Raw genomic sequence first — 22,352 nt, 5'->3', positions numbered from 1 at the left:
AAATGCGCTAAACTTGACATTCAATGGAATGACACATGAATGCATAGACTGGCATAGAAAATGTTGTGTGGGACTCAGGGATGTAATTGGAGTGGCTTTTTTGTGATTTGCATAAGGTAAAGAGAAGGTTGAAGAGTTTAGTGTCAAGCTAACCTAATACTATTAGTGCTATGTCCAGGATTCCGATTCCTAGAGGTTAAGACACATCACTAGAAATCAATCACTGTTCTTGTTTTAAAGACTTGGGTTAGATTCTCACTAGAAATTGAAAATACTGCTTTAAAACTGTATATCGAGAGCCTTATGAAGATACTTGATTTAACCTGGTGACCTTTGTTTGATCTTTTTGTACTGTCAAGTGCAGTACTGTCTTCTTTCCTTATTCTCATTCTTTTAGGATCAGATCAATTTCAGACACTAACCTAGAATTTAGCTATGTTAGTGGCTAGGGTGCCGTGCATATTGCAAGCAATCACTGCTTGATCCAGATTTCGATTACTTAGCGTATGGCATGCTACACTAACTAACATTACGATCACTTTACCATAAAAGGACCAAAAACAGTTGCTATGGCAAACTCAGTGCATCTCTATGTCTTGTCGTCAACGCGGATTGCTACAATAATAGTTCTTCTCAAAACTATGAAACAATTATTAGTTCCACATCCAAATCCAAAACTACATCCCTGAACATCACATCACAGGATGGGATGGATAAGCAAATTCTCTATTCTATTTATTCTCAATGGTGTGCAAGCCATCAAGAAATGATGTTGTATAAACATTTAAGGAAGCCTCTCTTCATGTCATATTGGAATATTTAAAAAAATATATTTCTTTGTTATAAGAAAATCCTCTTATCAAACACGCAAATACATAAAAGTATCTAGCGTAAGTTATGACCTATAATTTTTTTTATATATCCATATCGAAAGTATTAAGATGAAGAAAGACACGAGTTTTGTGACACAAATGGAATTTTCTCGAATTCTTCTTTACGAATGATGATTGTAGACAAGTGATAGATTGTTGTGGGTGGAATGATAATGCTTATAATACTTTCCAATGATGTCGTTCTGAAAATTGAGAAAAGGTAATTATTAAGTGGAATTAGGAAAGCTGATAAGATGACACTTGAGAAAATGCTCACAAAATGTGTGGGATTGTGGACAAATCTAGTAAGAATATGAAATGGACTTCCTGGTAAGACTTGAGTTTGTGTCAATCATATTTTTTTAATGGTTAGAGATTTGATTTGGTATTCATTTTAAAATAGAATTGACTGGGTATGCAGAGAGTTATTCATGCTGTATTCTATATTTGCTAGTATCAAATGATATTGAGAAGAATCTAGACATAATTTATGAAAAATATTCAATTTTCTTATATAGTTTTTAGGGAAATCTATTTTCAAACCAAACTGGACCACTATATGATTTGTCTAGTTCATGCCTAGTTATAAGGAAGACTAATAATATTCGGATGAATCAACTTGACAAATTATCTCATTGTTCACTCGAAAAAAGTATATTTGGCACTTACACTATGAAGAAAGAAGCTTCATTCCTGTTGAATCTGTTATAATACTAGCTGTAGTTGCTATACAGCTTAAGAACAATGAAGTTGATTTTGACAAACAGGTGTTTTGCAGGTGTTTTTTGTTTGAAAATTGAAAACAGACTTAATAATGAGTTGTAAAGGGGTTCAAAACTAAGTTAAGAAAAAAACGTGGTAAAAAGGGGGAATCAACTATATGAAGTTGCAAATACAATTTGAATATTAAACGACAGTTTGCATTTTCGCATAAATTTCTATTAAAGAGTTGATTTCCAAATGATTGTTTAGATGATTTCTGTTAATTATCTGTTAACTTAGACATAACATTAAATCTTTAAAGTATTAGTCATAAACTAGGGAAAGTTAAAGCAACACGTAGATTATTGACTAAGTGAAATCAAATATTGTTCCACTCAACAATAACCGGTCATTTATCATCCTCGAATGCTTAAAATTTCTCAATTCTTATCAAATCACATGCCACTTGCTCAAAAAAATTTAAAGACTCCTTCCACAAAAAAAGCCTCTTGAATGGACAATAAATCAATACAAAACACAAATAGAGCAAATAGTCCAGTTGAATAGTCACGTTTTCTTTCAAAGAATCTCAAAAGAAGCAAATAATCTAAACATTTCTCCATTCATTTACGGTAGATACACATCCAATAAGTCAAATAAAAATTTCAAACGACTTTATTTCAGCTCTAGCAAGTCTAAAATCATAAACTCGAATAAATAAAACAAATTAAATCATTCGTTCGTGTTTGTCGTGAAAAATTTCTAGATCGATTTAGTGCTATTTCTAGCACTCGAGGCATTACCATTATATTGTAGCATATCGATTCCTTTATATCACTCTTTGTGACTCCATCTCAGTAGTCGAGTCTATTAAGACGGAAAATGGAACATTTATGAAGAATTTTTTTGTACAACCACAGCTATGAGATGTATCGATGGCATAAAGAATGCCTTCCGGAAAGTCAAAGTTCTTCATTCATCTAGCTACGTGTGTACTGCTGTTTAGTACATGCTGATCGATTTATCGTGCATTCTCTTGTATCACATAAAATACTTAAATCATCCCTTTTGTGTAGATGACATGCTTTAAGGAAATATCTATGGATAAAAGAATCCACTCAACAATGTGATGAAAATAAACTTAAAACTTCTTCCTTTCTATGTGCTCATCATCTTCTTACATATGCACACTTTTTTTTTATTTAAAACTCATCTTGTCTTTAAATAGAAATGAATTCCTTTGGCTTTTTGATGATGTTGGAAGTAGAAGTAAAAAATTCTTGTGAAGATTGGATTCATTGACTCAGCATGCTTCACCTGCCTGGGAAGAAAAGAATTGTTTTTGAAATGAAAAATGAATTTACCGAAAAGTAACGGATTTTAAAAATTCAAATTTTAACGGTCAATTATATTTTAACTATCGCATCATTGAGGCAATGAACTTAAAAAATAAGTTGTTCGTTAAATAACGTATTTTACCAATTTAAAATTTTTCGGTCAATAGAAATTTGAAAATTTTCGCATCATAAATTGATCGGAAGATATCGGATCTCAAAAATTCAAATTGTAACGGTCAGTGAAAATTTGAAGTTTCGCATCATTGAAGCGAAAATTCAAATTTTTTAGGGCCGTTAATTGTTCAATTTCTACGAAAATTTGTTTAGTGACAAAACAGAAGTGACATTTGTGTGAGAACTATCCAGAAACGTGCCTTTCTCCTTCTTTTATGTATAACAATCTACAAGAAAAATACAAAACTATACAACCCAATTTAAATGCTTCCTTTTTCTTCCTTTAAATCAATATGGCACACAATTGTGTAATGTTTATGAAAATTCCGGTCAAATGGTTCAACTACAATGTCCAGACACATGCTGTTCGGGGTTGCAAAAACTCCAAAAAAAAATTCCATAGAAGAATATTTTCGATTAAAGAATTTCTTTTAAATTGACCTTTTTGTTTCTCCTTTATGTTTCATCGCTTGTTGGATATAACCTGGCATGCCCTCAGGGATATAAAATTAATTTTACTTTTACTTCGCCCTTTCCTCTTCATTTCATCTTGAATGCTTTCGTTTGCCCACATTTAACTTTTTTTCCTAAATAATTTTATTACTGCAGAACTTTTTTTTTATATTTTCAGTTGAGGAATCGCATTGAGTGGGAAGGTTAAATAATGAAAAATAACATGAAAAAAAAGGAATATTTCATTATATTCACCTCTCATCAGATTATCATAACTGACATTTCCACTGCACACACACGAATGAGGAGCAAAATTGTTAAAAAAGGAGAGAAAAAATTATTTTAATCTCAGTAAGATGTGCAAGAAAAAGTGAGAATTTTTCACCGTACAGCTTTAAGAAAAAAATTATGGTGAATAAGATGTAAGATAGGAGCAAAAAAAAATCGTGAATTTTGTGTGAAAGATAATTCGTCTGTTGTATTTTCATGCTTGAGGCGCATTCATAGATCTTCAACATTTCTCTCTAAAAAGTATTTATTTTATTTATTTTTTCCCTCCTTTATCCTACTTTCTACTTCCATGCACACAGCTAGGATGAAATAGAAAAGAACAGGAAGAGATGTGCTTTCATTCCTTAAAGTGAGGATTTATTTAAGCATGTTTTACTGAATTGATGTGGCATAGAAATTGTTATTTAAAGAAGCTAAACATCCTGAAGATGCAAAATGATGCAAAAAGTCGTTAAAAATTTGAATTTTTAAAAGCCGTTCAAATTTTGAACTTTCAAATTGCCGCTAAATTATTTGAATTTTCAAAAATCGCTAAGATTTTGAGCTTAAAAGCCGTTAAATTATTTGAACTTTTGAAAGCAGTTCAAATTTTGAACTTTCAAATCGCCGCTGAATTATTTGAATTTTCTAAAATCGTTAGGATTGTGAACTTCAAAAAGTCGCTAAATTATTTGATTTTTTGAAAACCGTTAGCATCAGAATATGCGTTCTAATCATCCAACTTTTAAGTCTTAGTTTTCCTTTAAAGTAAGAAAATTAAAATTTTTTTATGTCGTATAATATTCATGAATATTCCTCCTACACACGTATAATAGCAATAGTAACGAAGATGTTGCATATTCATTTTTTAAACATCAACATGTTTCATAACTGACATTTGAAAGCATAGAATTGAAGTGGGTGCAAATATCATCTGAATTTCACCTTTTTGCGGTAAGAGCATTTATTGAGGATTACTTAAGGCTGTATATTATTGTAACCAAGTAGTCTATTGATACAACAAAAGGAGAAGAAACTGAATCTGTTTATTCAGAAAAATCTTATTTTTTCCATAGAAAGGTCTTGTTAATTATGCAAAAGGGAAGATATCTTCTTTGTTTACTTACTAATTAGGATGATGATGATCGAAGTAAGCTCTTTGTATTTTTAGATTATTGATTTCATCTTTTGTCCTTGACTGGATGCTTTGTTTTTCATCAATTATTCAGAAATCATGCTTTAGGAACTTGAAATTCTAGTGAAAAACATCATGAGACTTTGATCAAAAAAGCTATAGCTGTATACCTGTTGAAATAATGAACAAAAAAATTTATGAGAAGGATTAACTTCAGAAATAATTAATAATAACCTTTCTCGATTTACAAAGCTTCAGGACATTTCATGTCTAGACCAAACTAAGCTATACCTTTAATTCAATCACATTCATGTCTTATAAAGTTGGTGATATTTGCACAAGCCTGTGATAGTCTATCGATTTTTTTGTGTAACTTTGTGCCAAATAGCCTTGAGATGTCAAAACATTTTGCTTCATTAGGTAAAATTGCATGCAAACGAGCTTTGTGGATGTATGAAAGTCTCATCGCAAGCTTCTACACTGTGAAAAAGTTTTGCGATGAAATAAACAACGTACTAGATTGTTTGAAAGTTTTGAATTTGAAATGCTAACGGACAATTCAAAAGTTTTATTTATTTTATTGGAGGAATTTGAGCTTTGGGTATTTCAATAATTAATTAAATGATTTTCAAAGAATTTAGATAGGTAGTTCATAAAATCCTTTTACAGATTTAATTAATTATCAAATTAAATTTAACTTGATGCATAAAAAAGAATTTTTTAAAGATAAACTTTAATTAGTATTAGAATTGTGTATCACGTGGATATAAGAGCTTAATACTCTACTTAAAACTTCTCGTTACTCAGTCTTTTGAGTGTTAACTTGAATCAATTTTAAATTAAATAGCCTCACAGGTATTTGATATTAATTGATTAATGCTTGTTTGAAGCTTAAATGGCACAACAAAGTCGAGAGTACTGATTCACAATACTGCCGTATTAAAGACCCAAGTAATGGCATTTTTGTCCCAGCGATTGATTATTAAGTCAGTTCCCGTTCTCCGAAACAAGATCCAGCAGGATCCAGGTCACTTCGAGACCTCCAAAACAAGATCCAGTAAGTTCCAGATCTACAAAACAAAATCCATGAGGATCCAGGTCACTTCCATATAATTTAACGGATTTTTATAATTCAAACCACATAAAAAGGGGTTTTCAACTATGTACAATAAATAATATTTAAATCTGAAATGAACGTTACATCATTTATGAAAGAAGTTAGCATCGTGTCAGGCTGGTTCAACTTTATATATAATAATAATAATAATAATTTAAATATCATTACTTAATTGTGTTTTAGTCAATCGTTATCAAGTGTCAACCTCTTCTTGTTTTGTTCCAACAAAAATCCATCAAAGTAACCATTCTTGCTGATATTATTTTAAATCGAAATTTATTACCTTAAAAGTGTGAATTTTTACAGTAAATTAAATCTTGTACAAGCTGTTAAGCTAGTCATTTGCATAATCTAAGTAAGATAAAATGCAAATTTAAAGGTAGCTATACTTCATGCTGTAAATTTTTCAGAATATAACCATAAATAATATTTTGATAACTTTGTGCCAATCGTAAATTAATTTGTGTCATCGTTCATCAACATTTAGGTCTAAAACAATAGGAGATACAGTCAATGACTCAATTTTCAACGCTAGAACTTAGTCCATATAAATTTAACTGCTAAATATTTTAATTCAACAATAAATTCTGAACTCTCACCAGGTATGATATATTTAATTCATTAAACTAGTTTAAATCGGCTAATTTTCATATCAAATAATTAACAAAATGATAAAATAGAATGATATAAAGCATTTTCATTCATACATCAATCATCCAGAGATACAATTCAATCTAAATATTTCCATTTCGTGAGAGTAAAAGTCTCTCAAATTACACAAAAAACTGAAAAATATCTCAAAAAAATAAAATAAACTCCCAAAAGAGAAGCAGAAAGCATAAGTAAGCTTACTATAAATTAAGTTGAACTCCAAGAAAAAACAATCAGTTGTCTGTAATCAGTGAGTGCGGAGAGATAGATGGATACATAGTAGCAACGTCGACAATCTGTGTTTAGTGATTTGTAAATTAATTTCTTTTTTGTGTGTGGATTTTTTTGGCAAGAAGAAGTGGAAATTAATTAAATATTTATAAGAAATTTGCAAATTAAATTTTATCTCCGTGCAGCAGTTTGCCAACACAAAAAAGGTCTGTAGATTCGATGAGAAAAATGTGTTACAAAATTCTGATCGAGCATAAAATAAATACGAGGTTGTTTTTTGGGTATAAGAAGAAGAACATTCTTAACTGTTTTGCTGATTTTCTGGTGAAATAAAAGAAAGAACGAATAAAAGTAAAAAAATATGCAAATATGCAAATTTATGAAGCCGGTTTTGACTAAAATAAGAGTTTGGCATTCAATAGTGAGCGATTTCCATTTCGTTATAATAAAAAGAGATGATAAAGTCATCGTGCTATTGAATGAGGGATTAAGGCGCATAATTTAATCAAGCTACAATTAAATAATTTGGAAATTTACGACTTGATCCGTAAGAATCTTGGAAATTTAGAATTAGCTTAATTTTTGATATAATTTGGTGAAACTTTCTATCCTTAATTGGATATTTTAACGGCTTTTAGAAAATTCAAATTTTCAACGGTTTTTTAATATTCAAATTTTTAAACCAATTTTGATGTGAATTTGAATTTTCAACGGTTTTTGACATTCGAATATTAAACAGTTTTTGAATGTTTGAGGTTGTTGACTCGTAATCTCATCTTATTTCCCAATAACGTAATTGATGCTTTTGCATTTTTAATTTGCACATTAAGTAATCAATTAATGAAGATCGTAATAAGATTAGCTTTAATAAGCTTCATTTTTATTCAATAATTTTTGAAATTTTTGAATGATAAGGATTTAGTTACGATTACAGTATGAGCTAATATTCAAAAAGCTTCAAATTCAAATCTACAAGTTTATCGTTGAATTTCAAATTTTGGAAAGCCGTTAAAATTTAAATTTATAAAAACCGTTAAATATGGTAAAATCTAAATTTTTCAAGTCTCACTCTTTATATCAGCAAAATCTCAATAATATCAAATTAACCAGTCGTACAAAGTGTAACATCAAGCCACAACTTCTCACAAACGCGCCAAAAAAAAAAAATCAACAGTAAAATTCTCATTCACTGTGAGTGACTGAATAATATCAAAATATTTTTATAAGGACAATAATCTTTCGTGTTATTAGGTGGAAATGTGAGAATCTAGTATTTCTCATGGGAATTCTGTAAACACATACTCCGAAATCACAATCTAATATTTCAGATTAAATGTGACGTAGAATTGTCAGACTGAGAGTCTAATCAAATGAAAGAGAATTTTTTTTAATTCCGTCAATAAATTCAGCATTGAACTTCCCGAATGACTTATTGAATGTTTATTAGACGTGATTGAGAATTTGTATTGTTAATTTTAATTTTTGCGTAACATTTTTTCAAGATCAAATTTTCATTTTTTGGGATTCGCTGAGAAAATTGGAATATTTTTTTAACTGCCAAAATAAATTCGAAATGAGCTCAAAAATTCAAATTTTTGAAAACCGTTAAATATTTAAATTCATAAAAACCGTTAAAATTTCAAAATTTATTTTACTCTTAAAACCTCACGCGATGCACACTCAAACCATTTTTGACAAGGTCTATATTGATTTTGCATATTGATTGACGCGTCGTTCATCAACCCTCATTGCTATTGACCTCGATCATGAAAAAAAATCAAGATGTGTGTGAATTTTAAATTGATTTTTTTTTATGAATATTAACGACGATTTTATGATTTTGTTGTAAATACCAAAACACTTAGTTGTCAATTGATGACAATCGAATTGTTTTGTGACTTTTTAGTCTATAAAGTTCACATTTTAATTCATTAACTTTTTATCTCTTCTAGCCATCATCATAATGCGGCAGATACTTAAATATTCTGTCTTGTTTGTACTTATCATTAACAACATTGTAAGTGCATATCCACAAGATAGCAGCAGTGAATCTCAAGAAGTCAACAAGCCAGCTGCTTACGACAACTATCGACTGCCATCATCAGTAGTTCCTGAAAATTATAAACTTGATATTTTTACCCATCTTAATGATTCGGAGGGATTTATTTTTCGTGGAATCGTTGAAATCACTGTAAGTACATTATTATGCGATGTTATGTTCCATTTCTGTGTAGCAAATAACAACTTTGTTTTTCTACCTTACCCATGTCATGTTTTGTGTCTTGTCTGCTGTCGACTGCCTTCAATTTATTAATAATTCAATCTCATTACATATTTATTTTATTTTCTAATGCATTTTATCAATTTTTTTTATGGACTTGTGCCATTTTTTTTTTTGTCTTTAATTCATCATTTTGTCACATGCTGCTGTGCTTACCTTCGTCATGTGATTTTGTAAATTCTCAAAAAAAATCATTATAACATTTTGTATTAATTAAATTGCAAATCGATTGCCTGACATTTGTGTATATACAAATTTAAATGATTTGCTGACTATAAATGTCAGATAATTTAAAGTGAGGTCAGTTACGGTGACCACAAATGAAACCGTAAATTTATACCCTAATTTTTGTATTATGAACCGAAGGTAATTTTGTTTATTTAATGCTTTATTGACTTCATGTGCTTGTTATTGCTTATTTAAGGTATTTATTGGTAATTTGGGAGTTATTGGATTATTAACTTATAAATTATCATATTGTGGCAGATTAATCGGATGTTTAATAGTTTGAAAGTTCTAATTTATTGATAATAATAGAGTATTAAATTATTTTATTGATTTAACGGAATTTTTGGATTCGGAAAATTCATAGAAAATTGCCCAAAAAAGATGAAAAACAACTTTAACGGTCGAAGAATTTTTGAAAAAAATTTAACGGCTTTTTAGATTTTGAACTGTTTTTGTCGATGGATTAAGAAAATGATGCGAAATTCAAAATAGCTTCTCAAAGATGCAAAATTCAAAAAAGCTTCTTAAAGACGCTAAATTCAAAAAGATGCAAAAAAAATCTTAAAGATGCTAAAAATTCAAATTTAAAATTTCCGTTAAAAACTTCAATGATCCAAAAATTATTATGATCAGAATGCGCAACATATTATCACTTAAACTAGTTGCAATTCTTTTTCTATGTCTCCATTGCATTAACAATATGACTCTATAAATCGAAAGTGAGCCAATAAACTGTGCTATTTCCATCTAAAACAATCTCAGCCATGTGACTAATAATGACTAACAGAAAAAAAAAAACAAGTTTTTTACCATGATTTTTTTTTACAACAATCCGGCAACGATAAAAATAACATCATTGCATTTATGCATAAAAATAAACTTGTTATTATGGGGCCGTTCACTTATTACGTTCGCTTTTTAGGGGGGAGGGGGGGGTCTAGGATTTTGTAACAGCCTCAACCAAAAAATTTTTTTGTAACGACATTTTGTAACGAGGGGGGGAGGATAGAAATTCGTTTTTTTGCGTAACGTAATAAGTGAACGGCCCCTATGCAATTTCATGTAATTTAATTTATCTCTTCTAATTCCTCTATCTCTTTTCATTTCAGCTGAATGTAAATGAGTTTTGTGATAACATTACACTGCACGCGAAGAATTTAACAATTGACACGAAAAAGATTGAATTGAATGAGATCTCGGAGAATGAGGCTTTGAAAATAAGACATGTTGAATTAATGCCAAAGCATGATTTTCTGATCATTTATCCACAAAAAATTCTATCAAAATTCAGAAAATATACAGTGAAAATTCCATTTGAAGGCTCTCTAGACACGGATTTAGTTGGATATTACAGAAGCTCCTATTTTGACAAGGAATTGAATAAACGAGTGTAAGTATAGGATGTATTGGGGTCATTTGTTGATGACGTATTGTGGTTTGTGAGTCTGAATTGCTTTTTGTGGTTAATTTCATTTTTGATCCTTAAAATGGACTAAAATCAGCTATTAAGATGCTATCAGGCGACATCCACGACTTGTTGTCAACGCGACGACGCAGCAATACTCTAGTGACAAGATTGTACTGTTCAGGTGGTGCCAAAAGCTTGACATTCTATAATGTTTGGCCAAAAGCTGCAAGCCTGCATTTACTTCAGTTAAGATGCAGTTAAGGCCTACAATTTCTATCCAAACCCTACTTTATCCATGCTGTCACTAAACTACAATTTCCTTATCCCCGTCACTAAATCTATTCACTTCCATTAAAACCACAATACAGACATCACAAGTCAACAACCCCACAAACAATTATTAATGTAATCATCACATGACTAATTATTATCATTATTCTGCTAATTTCATACCATGTAGATGGCTATCAGTAACACAATTTGAGGCAACTCACGCACGTGAAGCTTTTCCGTGTTTCGATGAGCCTGAAATGAAAGCAACATTTGATATTTCACTCGCACATCATAAAATGTACAGTGCCTTGAGTAATATGCCGCTGAAGGAAACACATGCCGTAGAAAGCATTCAAGACTTTGTTGTGGACACATTTGAGACATCGGTAAAAATGAGTACATATTTGGTTGCTTATTGTGTCTCGGACTTTGAATATAAGGAAGTCAGCATGAAGGACGATGTTACATTTAGAATTTATGCAAGACGTGAGGCAATGAATCAAGTTGACTATGCAGCTGATGTCGGTCCAAAAGTCTTAAAATTCTACGAAGATTATTTCCAAATTAAATTTCCACTTCCAAAAATTGACATGATTGCCGTGCCAGATTTTTCGGCCGGTGCTATGGAAAATTGGGGCTTAATTACTTACCGTGAAACAGCTTTATTGTATCAAGCTAATGCATCAACATTATCGGCAAAACATCGCGTTGCTGAGGTCATTGCCCATGAACTTGCTCATCAATGGTTCGGCAATTTAGTTACAATGCGTTGGTGGACTGACTTGTGGCTTAATGAAGGCTTTGCTACTTATGTTGCTAGTTTGGGTGTTGCACATTTACATCCCGAATGGAAGTCATTTGATGAAGAATCTGTTGACAATACTTTGGACATCTTTAAGGTTGATGCACTCAAATCCAGTCATCCAGTTTCAGTCACAATTGGACATCCAAATCAAATCTCACAAATTTTCGATGCTATAAGTTATTCAAAAGGTTCCGTCGTCATTCGTATGTGCCATAAATTTTTGGGTGAAAGAGGCTTCCGCTTTGGCGTATCCAATTACCTTAAAAAGCACCAATATGCTAATACTTTACAAGATGATTTATGGGATTCGTTAACGGAAAGTTCGCATGAGGAACAATCACTATCAAGATCACTTTCTGTTAAAGACATTATGGATTCATGGACTTTACAAGTTGGATATCCAGTCATTGAAGTTGTACGTGATTATGATACAAATTCAGCTACATTAACACAATCACGATATGTTTCTGATCGATATACACCAAGAAATGAATTAAATTCTTGCTGGTGGATTCCGTTAACTTATACTGATAATTCTAGGAAGAATTTCACAAGTGCTGCTGTAAGTAAACAATTATTTTTATGATAATTTTCACAATAATTCGGCAATTCTATTGTTGATGAGGTTTTAAGGTTGACTGAACTTGATTATTTTCATTGACAACTGATTACCTCATAAGAATATCAAGTTGTTTAGACTTGCTACGTTCAAAAGTCAATAACATTAGAATTGTTCTAGCTCTAACGGTTTTTTGATATTTGAATTTTTTGCTGAAGTTCAAAATTTTAAATCTCGAAAAGCCGTTAAATTTTCAAATGTGAAAAAGTCGTTAAATATCAAATTATTTCTAATGACTTTATCAACAGGCACAAGACTGGATGTCGTGTACCAAAGACAAGGAGGCAATTGAAAAGAAGATTCACAACCTCCCCGACCAAAATAATTGGGTAATTTTCAATATTCAACTTGCTGGCCTCTACAAAGTCAAATATGATGAACAAAACTACAAATTACTTGTTGAGACTTTAAATAGCGAGGATTACAATACAATTAATGTTATCAATAGAGCTCAATTAATTGATGACGCAATGGATCTAGCGTGGGTCGGACGACAAGATTATGGTATCGCGTTGGACATGATAAATTATTTAAAAAGAGAAAGTGAATATATACCGTGGAAGGCTGCATTAGATAATCTCAGAATTGTCAATCGTCTTTTATTGAGATCACCACTTTATGGTGTCTTTAAGGCATACATGCGTCACATTCTCAAGCCAATTTATGGACGACTTGGTGGAATCAGCACTGTACCAGATTCATCCGAACTTCATGCTGTTAAACATCAAGCTTTGATTTGTGGATGGTAATTGATAAATTTGTGATTTTTCATGATTAATAGCCAGTTTTTGCAATTTAGTCATAAGTTGGCCATAAGTCTCAGCCAAGCTTCAGCCTCAATACTAATGTATACCTTTTTTTCTGTTTAGGTCATGTCGTTTGGATGTTGGAGATTGTATAAAACGCTCTGTTGAATATTTCAATACATGGATGGTGGAAACTGAACCTGATCACATTAATCCGTTAGTATAAATTGACTGTGACTCATAATTCTTTTAATTAACATTTATGCTTGATTTTTCCACACTCATTTAGTATTCCATTGAATTTGAGACCATGCATCTATTGTACGGCTGTACGTAATGGCAACGAGAAGCAATGGAAGTTCTTATGGCAACGTTATGTTAATAGTAATGTTGGTGCTGAAAAGTCTATGATTATATCAGCACTCTCATGTGCTAAAGAACAATGGATATTAAGCCGTTATTTGGAATGGTCGTTGAATTCAACATTGGTTCGTAAGCAGGATGCAAGCATTGTCTTCAGTGGTGTTGCTCGTGATGAAATTGGATTCCATTTGGCTAGGAATTTCTTCTTTGACCGTATTGATGACATTTACTCGACGTGAGTTAAAAAGCTTATTTATATCGTAGGATTTAATTTAAATCCAGTTGGATTAAAATTTAATCTTAAGATTTTTCTTGCAATTTTTGATTCTAATCATTCTATTTCCATCCAGTTTGTTCCCAGACACATCACGTCTCACACGCTACATCAAGCCATTAGCCGAACAAATGTCAACACAAAAGGAATTGACTGATCTTAAAGATTTAGTGACGAAAAAGGCAAAGGAATTTGAAAAATCAACACAAGGAGTTAAACAAGCATTGGAAGTCGTCGAATTAAATAATCAATGGAAATTGAACAATTACTTCTCCTTAGCAAGAAATCTTAATCGTATGATTGATCCTGAAACTGATATGTATACCGAAAACACCCTCAGTGACGAAATAACGACTACTGAAAGTATTTTAGTTTGATTAATTGACTTATTGTCGTGTAGTCACGCATTACATGTATTTAGTTTAAATTAAATCTTTTTTTTTATATTTTTTTCATATGTGAAAGATGAGACAGAGTTAATTGATATTGATTATACATTGATGTCATCAGTGGATGAAATTAAGATAAATAAATTTTTCATAAAAATTTTATTGGAAATTTAAAGATATTTAATTACTTTTTTGGGATGGTTGGAGAAGGATTTTGGAGTTGATTGATGAGTTGGAGCTTTAAATTTCCAGGAAGAATAAACATTCGTTGATTTATAACGGTTTAAAAATATTCAAAATTATAAAAGTTAAATTATTCTAAAAATATTCAAATGTTTTGATTATGCAAATTCAGTTTTAAAAATCAAAACGTTCTTTTAATTGAACATAATTTGTGGTGCTTTAAACCTTACCTTAGAAATTCTTTTCAAAAACAAAACGTGTAATGTTTCATTTATCAAAAAACCCTGGTGCTATGAAATTCAAAAAATGTTAAAAAATGATTTTTTCATTTTTTAAGCCATTTTTGACAAAAAAGGTAGTTAATAAGACACTTTGTTCGGTCGTTTTTAAAGACATGATCAAAATAAAAAGATCAAATTATTGGCGCATCGGGCATTTAAGTCAAATAAATGCAATTTTTATTGTTTAACAACCTCACAAAATGATTTAAATTATGAAAATCTGTTAAATGACAATAAGATTTATATGGATCAACAGGATCTTTTTTTTGAACCCTGGAATAACTGGATCTTGCCGGGAAAACTGGATCCTGTTTCCAACCGAACAAAACGTCGACAAACCTTAAAAATTCATTTTGACTTCAAAAACCCTACAAATGCAGCAAAATCATCCTGAAATTCAAAAAATGACAGTTAAAAAAAACGTTTTTTCTATTTTTAATTTTTTTATTATTTTAGTTGATTTTTAATAGATTTTTTTTTTTCAGATGCAGTTTTAAATCACATTTTTCTCTTTATTTTATTATTATTTATTCATTACTTTCTACAGCTTAAGAGATTTCCCTTCTTTTCTTCATTTAATGACTTGTTTTTTTTCTTACATTATAATTAATGTTTTTGAGGAGATGAGGAGGTGAGGGGGGTGGTGGTGGTGGTGGCGATAAGCACACATAATCTGTGCCTATCATCATGGAGCTATCACTGTCTATTGAATTAAAAATTAGAATATTTTATATCGTCCTCCTCTCATGTATAGAATGTTAAATAAGGTTCCTAGTCGATCCTGTATGCTCTAAACTTTTTTTTTTAATATTTTTTTTAACAAAACTTTTAATAATGCTGATTTTTTTACGTATGCAGTACATACTTTTAAGAATGTAAAAATAAATTTTTTCTCTCATTTTTTTTTTATACAAAAGAAATTTTAAATAATCGAGAAAAACTTTCATGTTGGCTTTAAGCGCTTACAAGAGGCTGATATTTAAGCAAAGGCTGTTAATTGGTTTTTTTTTCTTGATTTATTATATAAGTTTGTAAAGTTTCTAAATGCATTTGTTACTTAATATGGAAATTGTTTTTTATATATAAGACTTCTAAAGTTCCATCGTTGATTTAATTTCATTTCAAGATGTGCTCAGTTGGTCTTTTCGTGGATTTTGACGCTACCTATACGAATTAGCGTATACTAACAGAATTAATAACAAACTTTTTTTTGTTCAGATTTTAGAGAGGATTGATAGTTGTGGAGGTCATGTGAGAATGTGGGAATTTCTTAAATGCAAAATTTATTCCAAAATTTCCCAGATTCTTCGGAATTTTATAATATTTACAAAGGTTTAAGATTTTATATGGAAATATCGACCTAAATTCTAGAACTCGGATAGAACGAGTTATTTACGACTTGATTAAACTATAGAATAAGAATTGGAATAATTCACAGAAATATATTGCTGGATATTCTCAGAACTACTCAAGTTAAATCCAATAATTCCCGTTAAATTCAATCTCTTGGACCAAATTTATCTTGAATCAATTAAATGCTTAATAGCAGCAATATGTCAAATTTGAACCTACATATTTAACAACACAATTTTTGATTCAGTCATAAAGGATGGCAAGAAAGCTGACAAAGACAGTCTTTTGTTTTGGAGCTGATATGCAGTTCTAGTTGAATTGTTTATAATCTCGAAATTCAGGAGATTTTGATAGTTGCAGAGCTCGAAGTCGACTAGGATTCTAAATGTTAAAATCGACTTGACTTCATATTAAATTCGAGAAGTGTTCGAGGTCTTCTACGACGATCTCTGAATCATTGGATTGGCAATTCTAGTTCTAGTTTGGCAATTACAAAGATCATCCTATAAGAACAAATCCAAACTCAAATTTTTAGAACGTATCTACTTTTTAGCTGCTTCTAAAATTTACCTAATAGGGAAAGACACTAGCTGACTAGTAACTATGGATTGCAGTCAATTTATTCCGAACAGACAAAAAGCATACTTGGGAATAGCACGCGCATTAAGTTGTGCATTTTCATTGCCTGTTAGGCAATTTTTCAATATTCTTAGATCAATATCGTAAGTAGAATATCCTCGAGTGGCAACGCACTTGTTTGTCGTCAAATGGTTCTGAATCAGCCATCATATCGCTAAACAACTTCTTGACATTTTGCCGTTAACACGGCGAACAGCAACGAAGTGCCTCATATCCTCAATTCAATTTCTCGAAAGCTTCAAACCAGACCTCGAAGTGGACTTAAATTTTCCATGGTATCGACTCGACTTTCCCATGTAAAATCCAAGTCGACTTTGAGTTCTGTTTCAAACCCAGATATCCTCAAAATTCCCTTTCACTAAACCTCCAGTTTCCAAAATAGTCCAAACAAAAATAATTAAAAAAATCTACCTTACTACATAGTTAACAAATTTTTTAGGCCTTTAGGATCCATTTTCATGGCAATTAATAACCAATATAAGTCTCAAATTCAAAAATTAACCGTCAACATAAGACCAAATGAGCACACTGAATTCACTTCTATATATTTTTTTGTTAATACTTTTCCTTCTCACCTTTTTTCATGTCAAATATATATGTTTACTATTTATTCATCATCGTCATATATATATATTTACGGAATCTATTCAGAGATAATTCATCATGATTTTTTTTTAATTAAATATTTACTAAACACATCACTTTTGTTGATGCCCTAAGCATTATTATCAATATTACTTTGTTATTTCTTCATTAAATATATTTTTATAAGGTAATATTTTTTTTATTTACCATATAGAAGTTTTCTATCACTATATTCACAGGGGTGTGTGTTTAGGTATGGATTGGTTGGGATTGAGTTAGTCAAGCTTAAAGTCGATTATGTCGACTTATAACTCGAATTAGCCATGAACAAGAATTTACAATTTTGACACAAAATTCCCATCCATAACTACCCTCACCCACCTCACACACACCCCTGTGCCATATTCATAAAAAAAAGAGTTACAATACGTGATGTTGGTGTGATTAAAGATTTTTTTGTTTCCCATCTCATATAAAGTTGGTTGGCTTACTCGTAATCAGAATTTTTAAAAGTTTTTGCATCATAACGTGCATAAAATAGTAAATAAGGTGTAATCATGACCTTTTGATTCTTTGATAATGCATCCTCAAATTCACGTTGTGTCATTATTTTGATTTTATCATCATCACACATATACCATACTTTTTGATTTAAATCATTTAATGATGGTTTTGGTTCATATTCACTATTATCATCATTTGAATTTGTGGAATTGCCATTTTCACTTTGCAATCGTTCACCATTAATGTTATTATTGTGATAATTTTCGACAATATTTGTAAAATCTTTTACATAAATGCCACAACAATTTGCACTATTGCACACAGTTTTTGGTGCTTTATGTGATGAGTTAATTGCATTAGTTGTTCCATTTACTGTCGTACCATTTGTTGCACTTATTTTATCGGAATTTAAATTTAGTTTTTCAATACCGTTCATCATTATTTTACTTAGTCCGTTTATAGGCTTTATACTTTTACTCATGTCACCACTACTCGATGCTTTATTACGTCCATAAATTAATTTCTTCATTAAACCCGAATTCTTTTCACTGCTCGCACCTGAATTCGATAATGTTGAGTGTGACTTTATTTTAGTCCCGTTTGATAACGATAATCTACGTTTATCATGCACACAACTAACATATTCATTATAAATGTCTAGAGAACATGTGTATGCTATATAGTGTCCAACAGACATTGTTGCACCAACATGTGTTATTACACTATATAGTTTATAGATATGAAGTTTATCCTCATCGCGCTTTTTATAGCATTTATTGCAGAAACATTTCAATATAAAGGGCGTTGGACTATAGCTACTTATTTTCTCCATTCCACCAGAGAATCCTAAAATAATAATAATGCATAAAGTTAATAATTAATTTAATGACAAACATTTTATTATGTCAGTGACTTACTTTTCATATGAAGAATTAGAAGGCGAGGAAGGACTTCAAATGATATTGAACGAATAGCTTCAGTATAGCCGCAACATTTATCACATCTATAATGATTCTCAACACGAAAATATTCTTTCGTGATACACGAATTCTGAAAAAATAGTGATGAAAAAATTGAAAATTTGATAAGTCAATGTGCTGAATATTGGATGCATGTGGGTTGTAGTTTTGGAAAATAATGTAATTACAGATAGTGTGCGAGTTATCATGATATGTCAATATAATTCTTGATTATAATTGAATTTTTTTAACGAATTTCTAAAATTTGAAAATTAACGGTTTTTGGAAATTCAAATTTTAGGTTCAAAAAAGTTCAAAAATTCAAAATTTAACGGATTTTTTTTTTTACAAAATTTAATCCCACAAGAGACAGGAACAAGCATACTCACTTGAAAAAATATCTGGGGATCTAAGGGCTGACTGTTTTCATTTCCCAAAGGTATAGAAATATCAATCATAGTCTCTTTTTGTTCTGTCACTGTCTCACATGTTAGACATTTTGTTGTTGATAATGTGATACCTTCAAAATCCTCAGTAAAAAAATCTAAACCCAATCGTTTAATGGTCTCATCAATTTTCTCTTTTTCATCTAATCCATTACTATCGCACGGCTCATTCGTTATGCTATGAAGACTACTTTTAACATTATTGACTTCACCAGATTCCTCAATTGATGACATTTCCGAATTTATCTCTTTCATTGGTGATCCATTTTTAGATTTTAATGTCTCTTTTCTCTTAATCTTTCTCGAGAATATTGACTTAATTGATTGTGTTGAGTTTTGTATTGAATTCGGTGGTGACGTTAATTCGGAATTTTCATTACTTGTTGAATTCGATTGTTGCAATACAATTTCGGGGTTTTCTTTTATTGTTTTTGATAGGGCCGAACATGTTTCTCTTATACTGTCTAATATACACATTAATAGTTCATGTGCATCTTGTTGCTGATTACCCTCAAATATTGAACTAACATCTTGTATTGATTGTAAAAATGTTCCAGCATGAAATGAATCACTCGTATCGATTGACTCATTTCGATGAAGATTTTGATACAGCTCATGAAGCTTTTCAGTCACAACTTGTCGATTGTTTTTTAATAAAACGGGCTCATTATATGATACAGAATTATTTGTTCCACTCAGTGATGCTAAGTCCTTTGAACTCCAACTACGTCCACTCTGACCCTGAATAAAAAAGAAACGACAACATTAATTTTATTATTTTTTTAATTTCATACATGCACAATAAAAATGTATTGATTTCATGTAACATAAAAATAATTTAATAATACTGAGGAATATTGCATTCGGTTACATGGAGATATTTTGTATAAGTTTCGATGTAAGTATGTCATTTTAAACATTATTTGAAATTAAAAAGTTTTGTGGGAGAAAAAGTTTGTCAAGCTTTTCGTGTAAATGTACAAAAAGTTCGTTAAGAGATGCGAAAAATTAAAGCTTTTGGTTAAAAAGATGCAATTTCAAATTATGACCGCTACAAAAAAGTCGTTAATGACGCAATTTTCAAAATGAACCATTTTTTTTGAAAATTGATGCGAAATTTTAACCGTTTTAAATATTTTAAAAATAACCGTTTTAATAAGATGCCAAAATTGATGCAAAAAATTCAAAATTAACCGTTAAAATAATGAAGTGAATTTTAAAATGACGCAAAAAATCCAAAATTAACCGTTAAAATAATGCAAAAACTTTTAAGATGACGCGAAAAATTCAAAAATAACCGTTACAAAAGTCAACGAGCCAATTCACTAGTGCATACACGTGTATTCCGGTATAAAAATTCTAATTACTATGCAGCAGGGCGGTTATGTAAACCGATACATTTCATTTTTTCTTCACCATCAATTAAATTGTTTCACTCACCTGTAAACCGCCCACATTTCGTCCCAATGATGAACTTTTCAATTTATTTTGTCCAATTTTCTGATACACATAATGCATATCATCACACAAATGATGTAGTTTATGCAAAAAATATGGTGCAAAACGTAGTGTATAGATGACTGAATTTAAATAACATGAATTTCCTATATTGCATAAAGTTGCAATTGAGTTATTACTACCACCTAAATATCTTTGTTGATAGAATGCATTTATCATATTTTCCTCATCTTCTTCATTCTTATTAATATAATCATTATCCGTCTTAATCGAAGATGATCTATAGTCATACATTTTGTCACAATCAGCTATGTCAGCGTCTGATCTGACTCTCTTAATCCTTCGGTCACTTGATATTGTTGTTGTTTTTCGCTTTTGGCCTTGACTCTGTTTTACAACATTAATTCTTTTAGTGCTGTTGTTGTCGTTACTTTTATTATCGCTGTTGTTGTTGTTACTGTTCTCCTTTTCCGTTGCACTTTTCTTACCAAAATTTTGTTTAATAAGTTTACCCCAAAAATGTCTGTCAACTTTAAAAAATCTCAATTCTTCAGCGTCTTTCGTTGACAATAGATTGACAGACTGTTTATCACGTTCAAGAGAATGTTTTGCTTTTTGTTTGTAGTTTCTATTATCAGTCAAGCTTGAGAGATGATGTCTGTTGCTTGATATAATATCGGATACTGGCATTTTTTGCGCATCTAAAAATAGAAAAAATATATACAGCATATGATGAATTAATTAGGAGATGAAGAGCACAAAAAATCTTCTTTATATTCAATAAATCGAACATTATACAATTTTGGAATTGCCACGAGATTTTCCCATCAATTTCATATATCTAAAAAAAATTCAATTTCTTCCTCTACGTCTTGTCTGTCTCATTTCCACTTCAATTATGCGAGTAAAGTGATGAAAAAAAAAAGTTGTAAATTTCTTAAAAATACGATATTCCTGATGGATTTTATGACTTTGTTCTGTATTCATCGGAATTAATGAATGTAAAATTTAAATGTTAATATATTTCCGTCCACCTTTCAATGATATTCGTACGATTTTTTGACAATTATGTTAATTAGAAAAAAAAAACTTTTTAATCACGCTTTTTGAAAATTGATTTTTTTCACATCTTCTCACTTACGTTTTTCAATTTAATTAACATCCAGTATCGAAATAGAATACGACAAGGTTACTCATTCGGTCAAGTAACTGCTGTTAATTGTTTTATTTTGTAAAAAAAAATTTAAAACATAAAAATTTCACTCTATTTATTCTAGTAGGGTCCAGTTTACTGAGATTGGTAAGTTTTGGGCACTGTTTTGAGGGGACGGATGACTTATTGTAAACATTTCAATAATCCAGTAAGCTACTGTAGCTGCCCTGACTATTCACATTCACTTCTCTAATTCTCTTTACTGGATCTGCTTTAATCCAATTAATTATATTATTTTGTCAAATCTTCACAATATTTAAAAGTCAACTGACTTTATAGAGTCTTCTTTGAGCCCTTATCGCCATCTACAGTTCATTTTTGGAACTAGAAATTCTCCAATCTGAATCATTTGTTTATCACTGCGCAGATAATTGTCTTATTAATTATGAATGACTAAATACTT

At 30.6% G+C, this 22,352-nt stretch overlaps 2 protein-coding genes across 2 annotated transcripts; one reads left to right on the top strand and one right to left on the bottom strand.

Annotated features, from left to right (window-relative positions):
* The first annotated feature begins 6,958 nt into the window (after window positions 1-6,958).
* Window positions 6,959-14,497, top strand: LOC139091624 (aminopeptidase N-like). The gene is made up of 8 exons (XM_070641770.1): window positions 6,959-7,148; window positions 8,895-9,133; window positions 10,561-10,841; window positions 11,320-12,499; window positions 12,805-13,301; window positions 13,426-13,518; window positions 13,592-13,900; window positions 14,016-14,497. The coding sequence occupies exons 2-8, from the start codon at window positions 8,906-8,908 to the stop codon at window positions 14,314-14,316; spliced, it is 2,889 nt and encodes a 962-aa protein (XP_070497871.1). The 5' UTR covers window positions 6,959-7,148; window positions 8,895-8,905; the 3' UTR covers window positions 14,317-14,497.
* A 2,162-nt stretch (window positions 14,498-16,659) lies between these two features.
* On the bottom strand, window positions 16,660-22,026 carry Usp1 (ubiquitin specific protease 1). Its single transcript, XM_070641805.1, has 5 exons — window positions 21,878-22,026; window positions 20,719-21,437; window positions 19,222-20,019; window positions 18,791-18,923; window positions 16,660-18,719 (listed from the first exon to the last, which is right to left on the bottom strand). The coding sequence occupies exons 2-5, from the start codon at window positions 21,424-21,426 to the stop codon at window positions 17,857-17,859; spliced, it is 2,502 nt and encodes an 833-aa protein (XP_070497906.1). The 5' UTR covers window positions 21,427-21,437; window positions 21,878-22,026; the 3' UTR covers window positions 16,660-17,856.
* Between the last annotated feature and the right edge of the window lie 326 nt (window positions 22,027-22,352).

The sequence above is a fragment of the Chironomus tepperi genome, unplaced genomic scaffold, assembly GCF_022539635.2.
Source record: "Chironomus tepperi strain 1889 unplaced genomic scaffold, CSIRO-AGI_Ctep_v1 contig_257, whole genome shotgun sequence".
Lineage (NCBI taxonomy): Eukaryota > Metazoa > Arthropoda > Insecta > Diptera > Chironomidae > Chironomus > Chironomus tepperi.
This window is presented reverse-complemented; position numbering and strand designations above follow the sequence as displayed.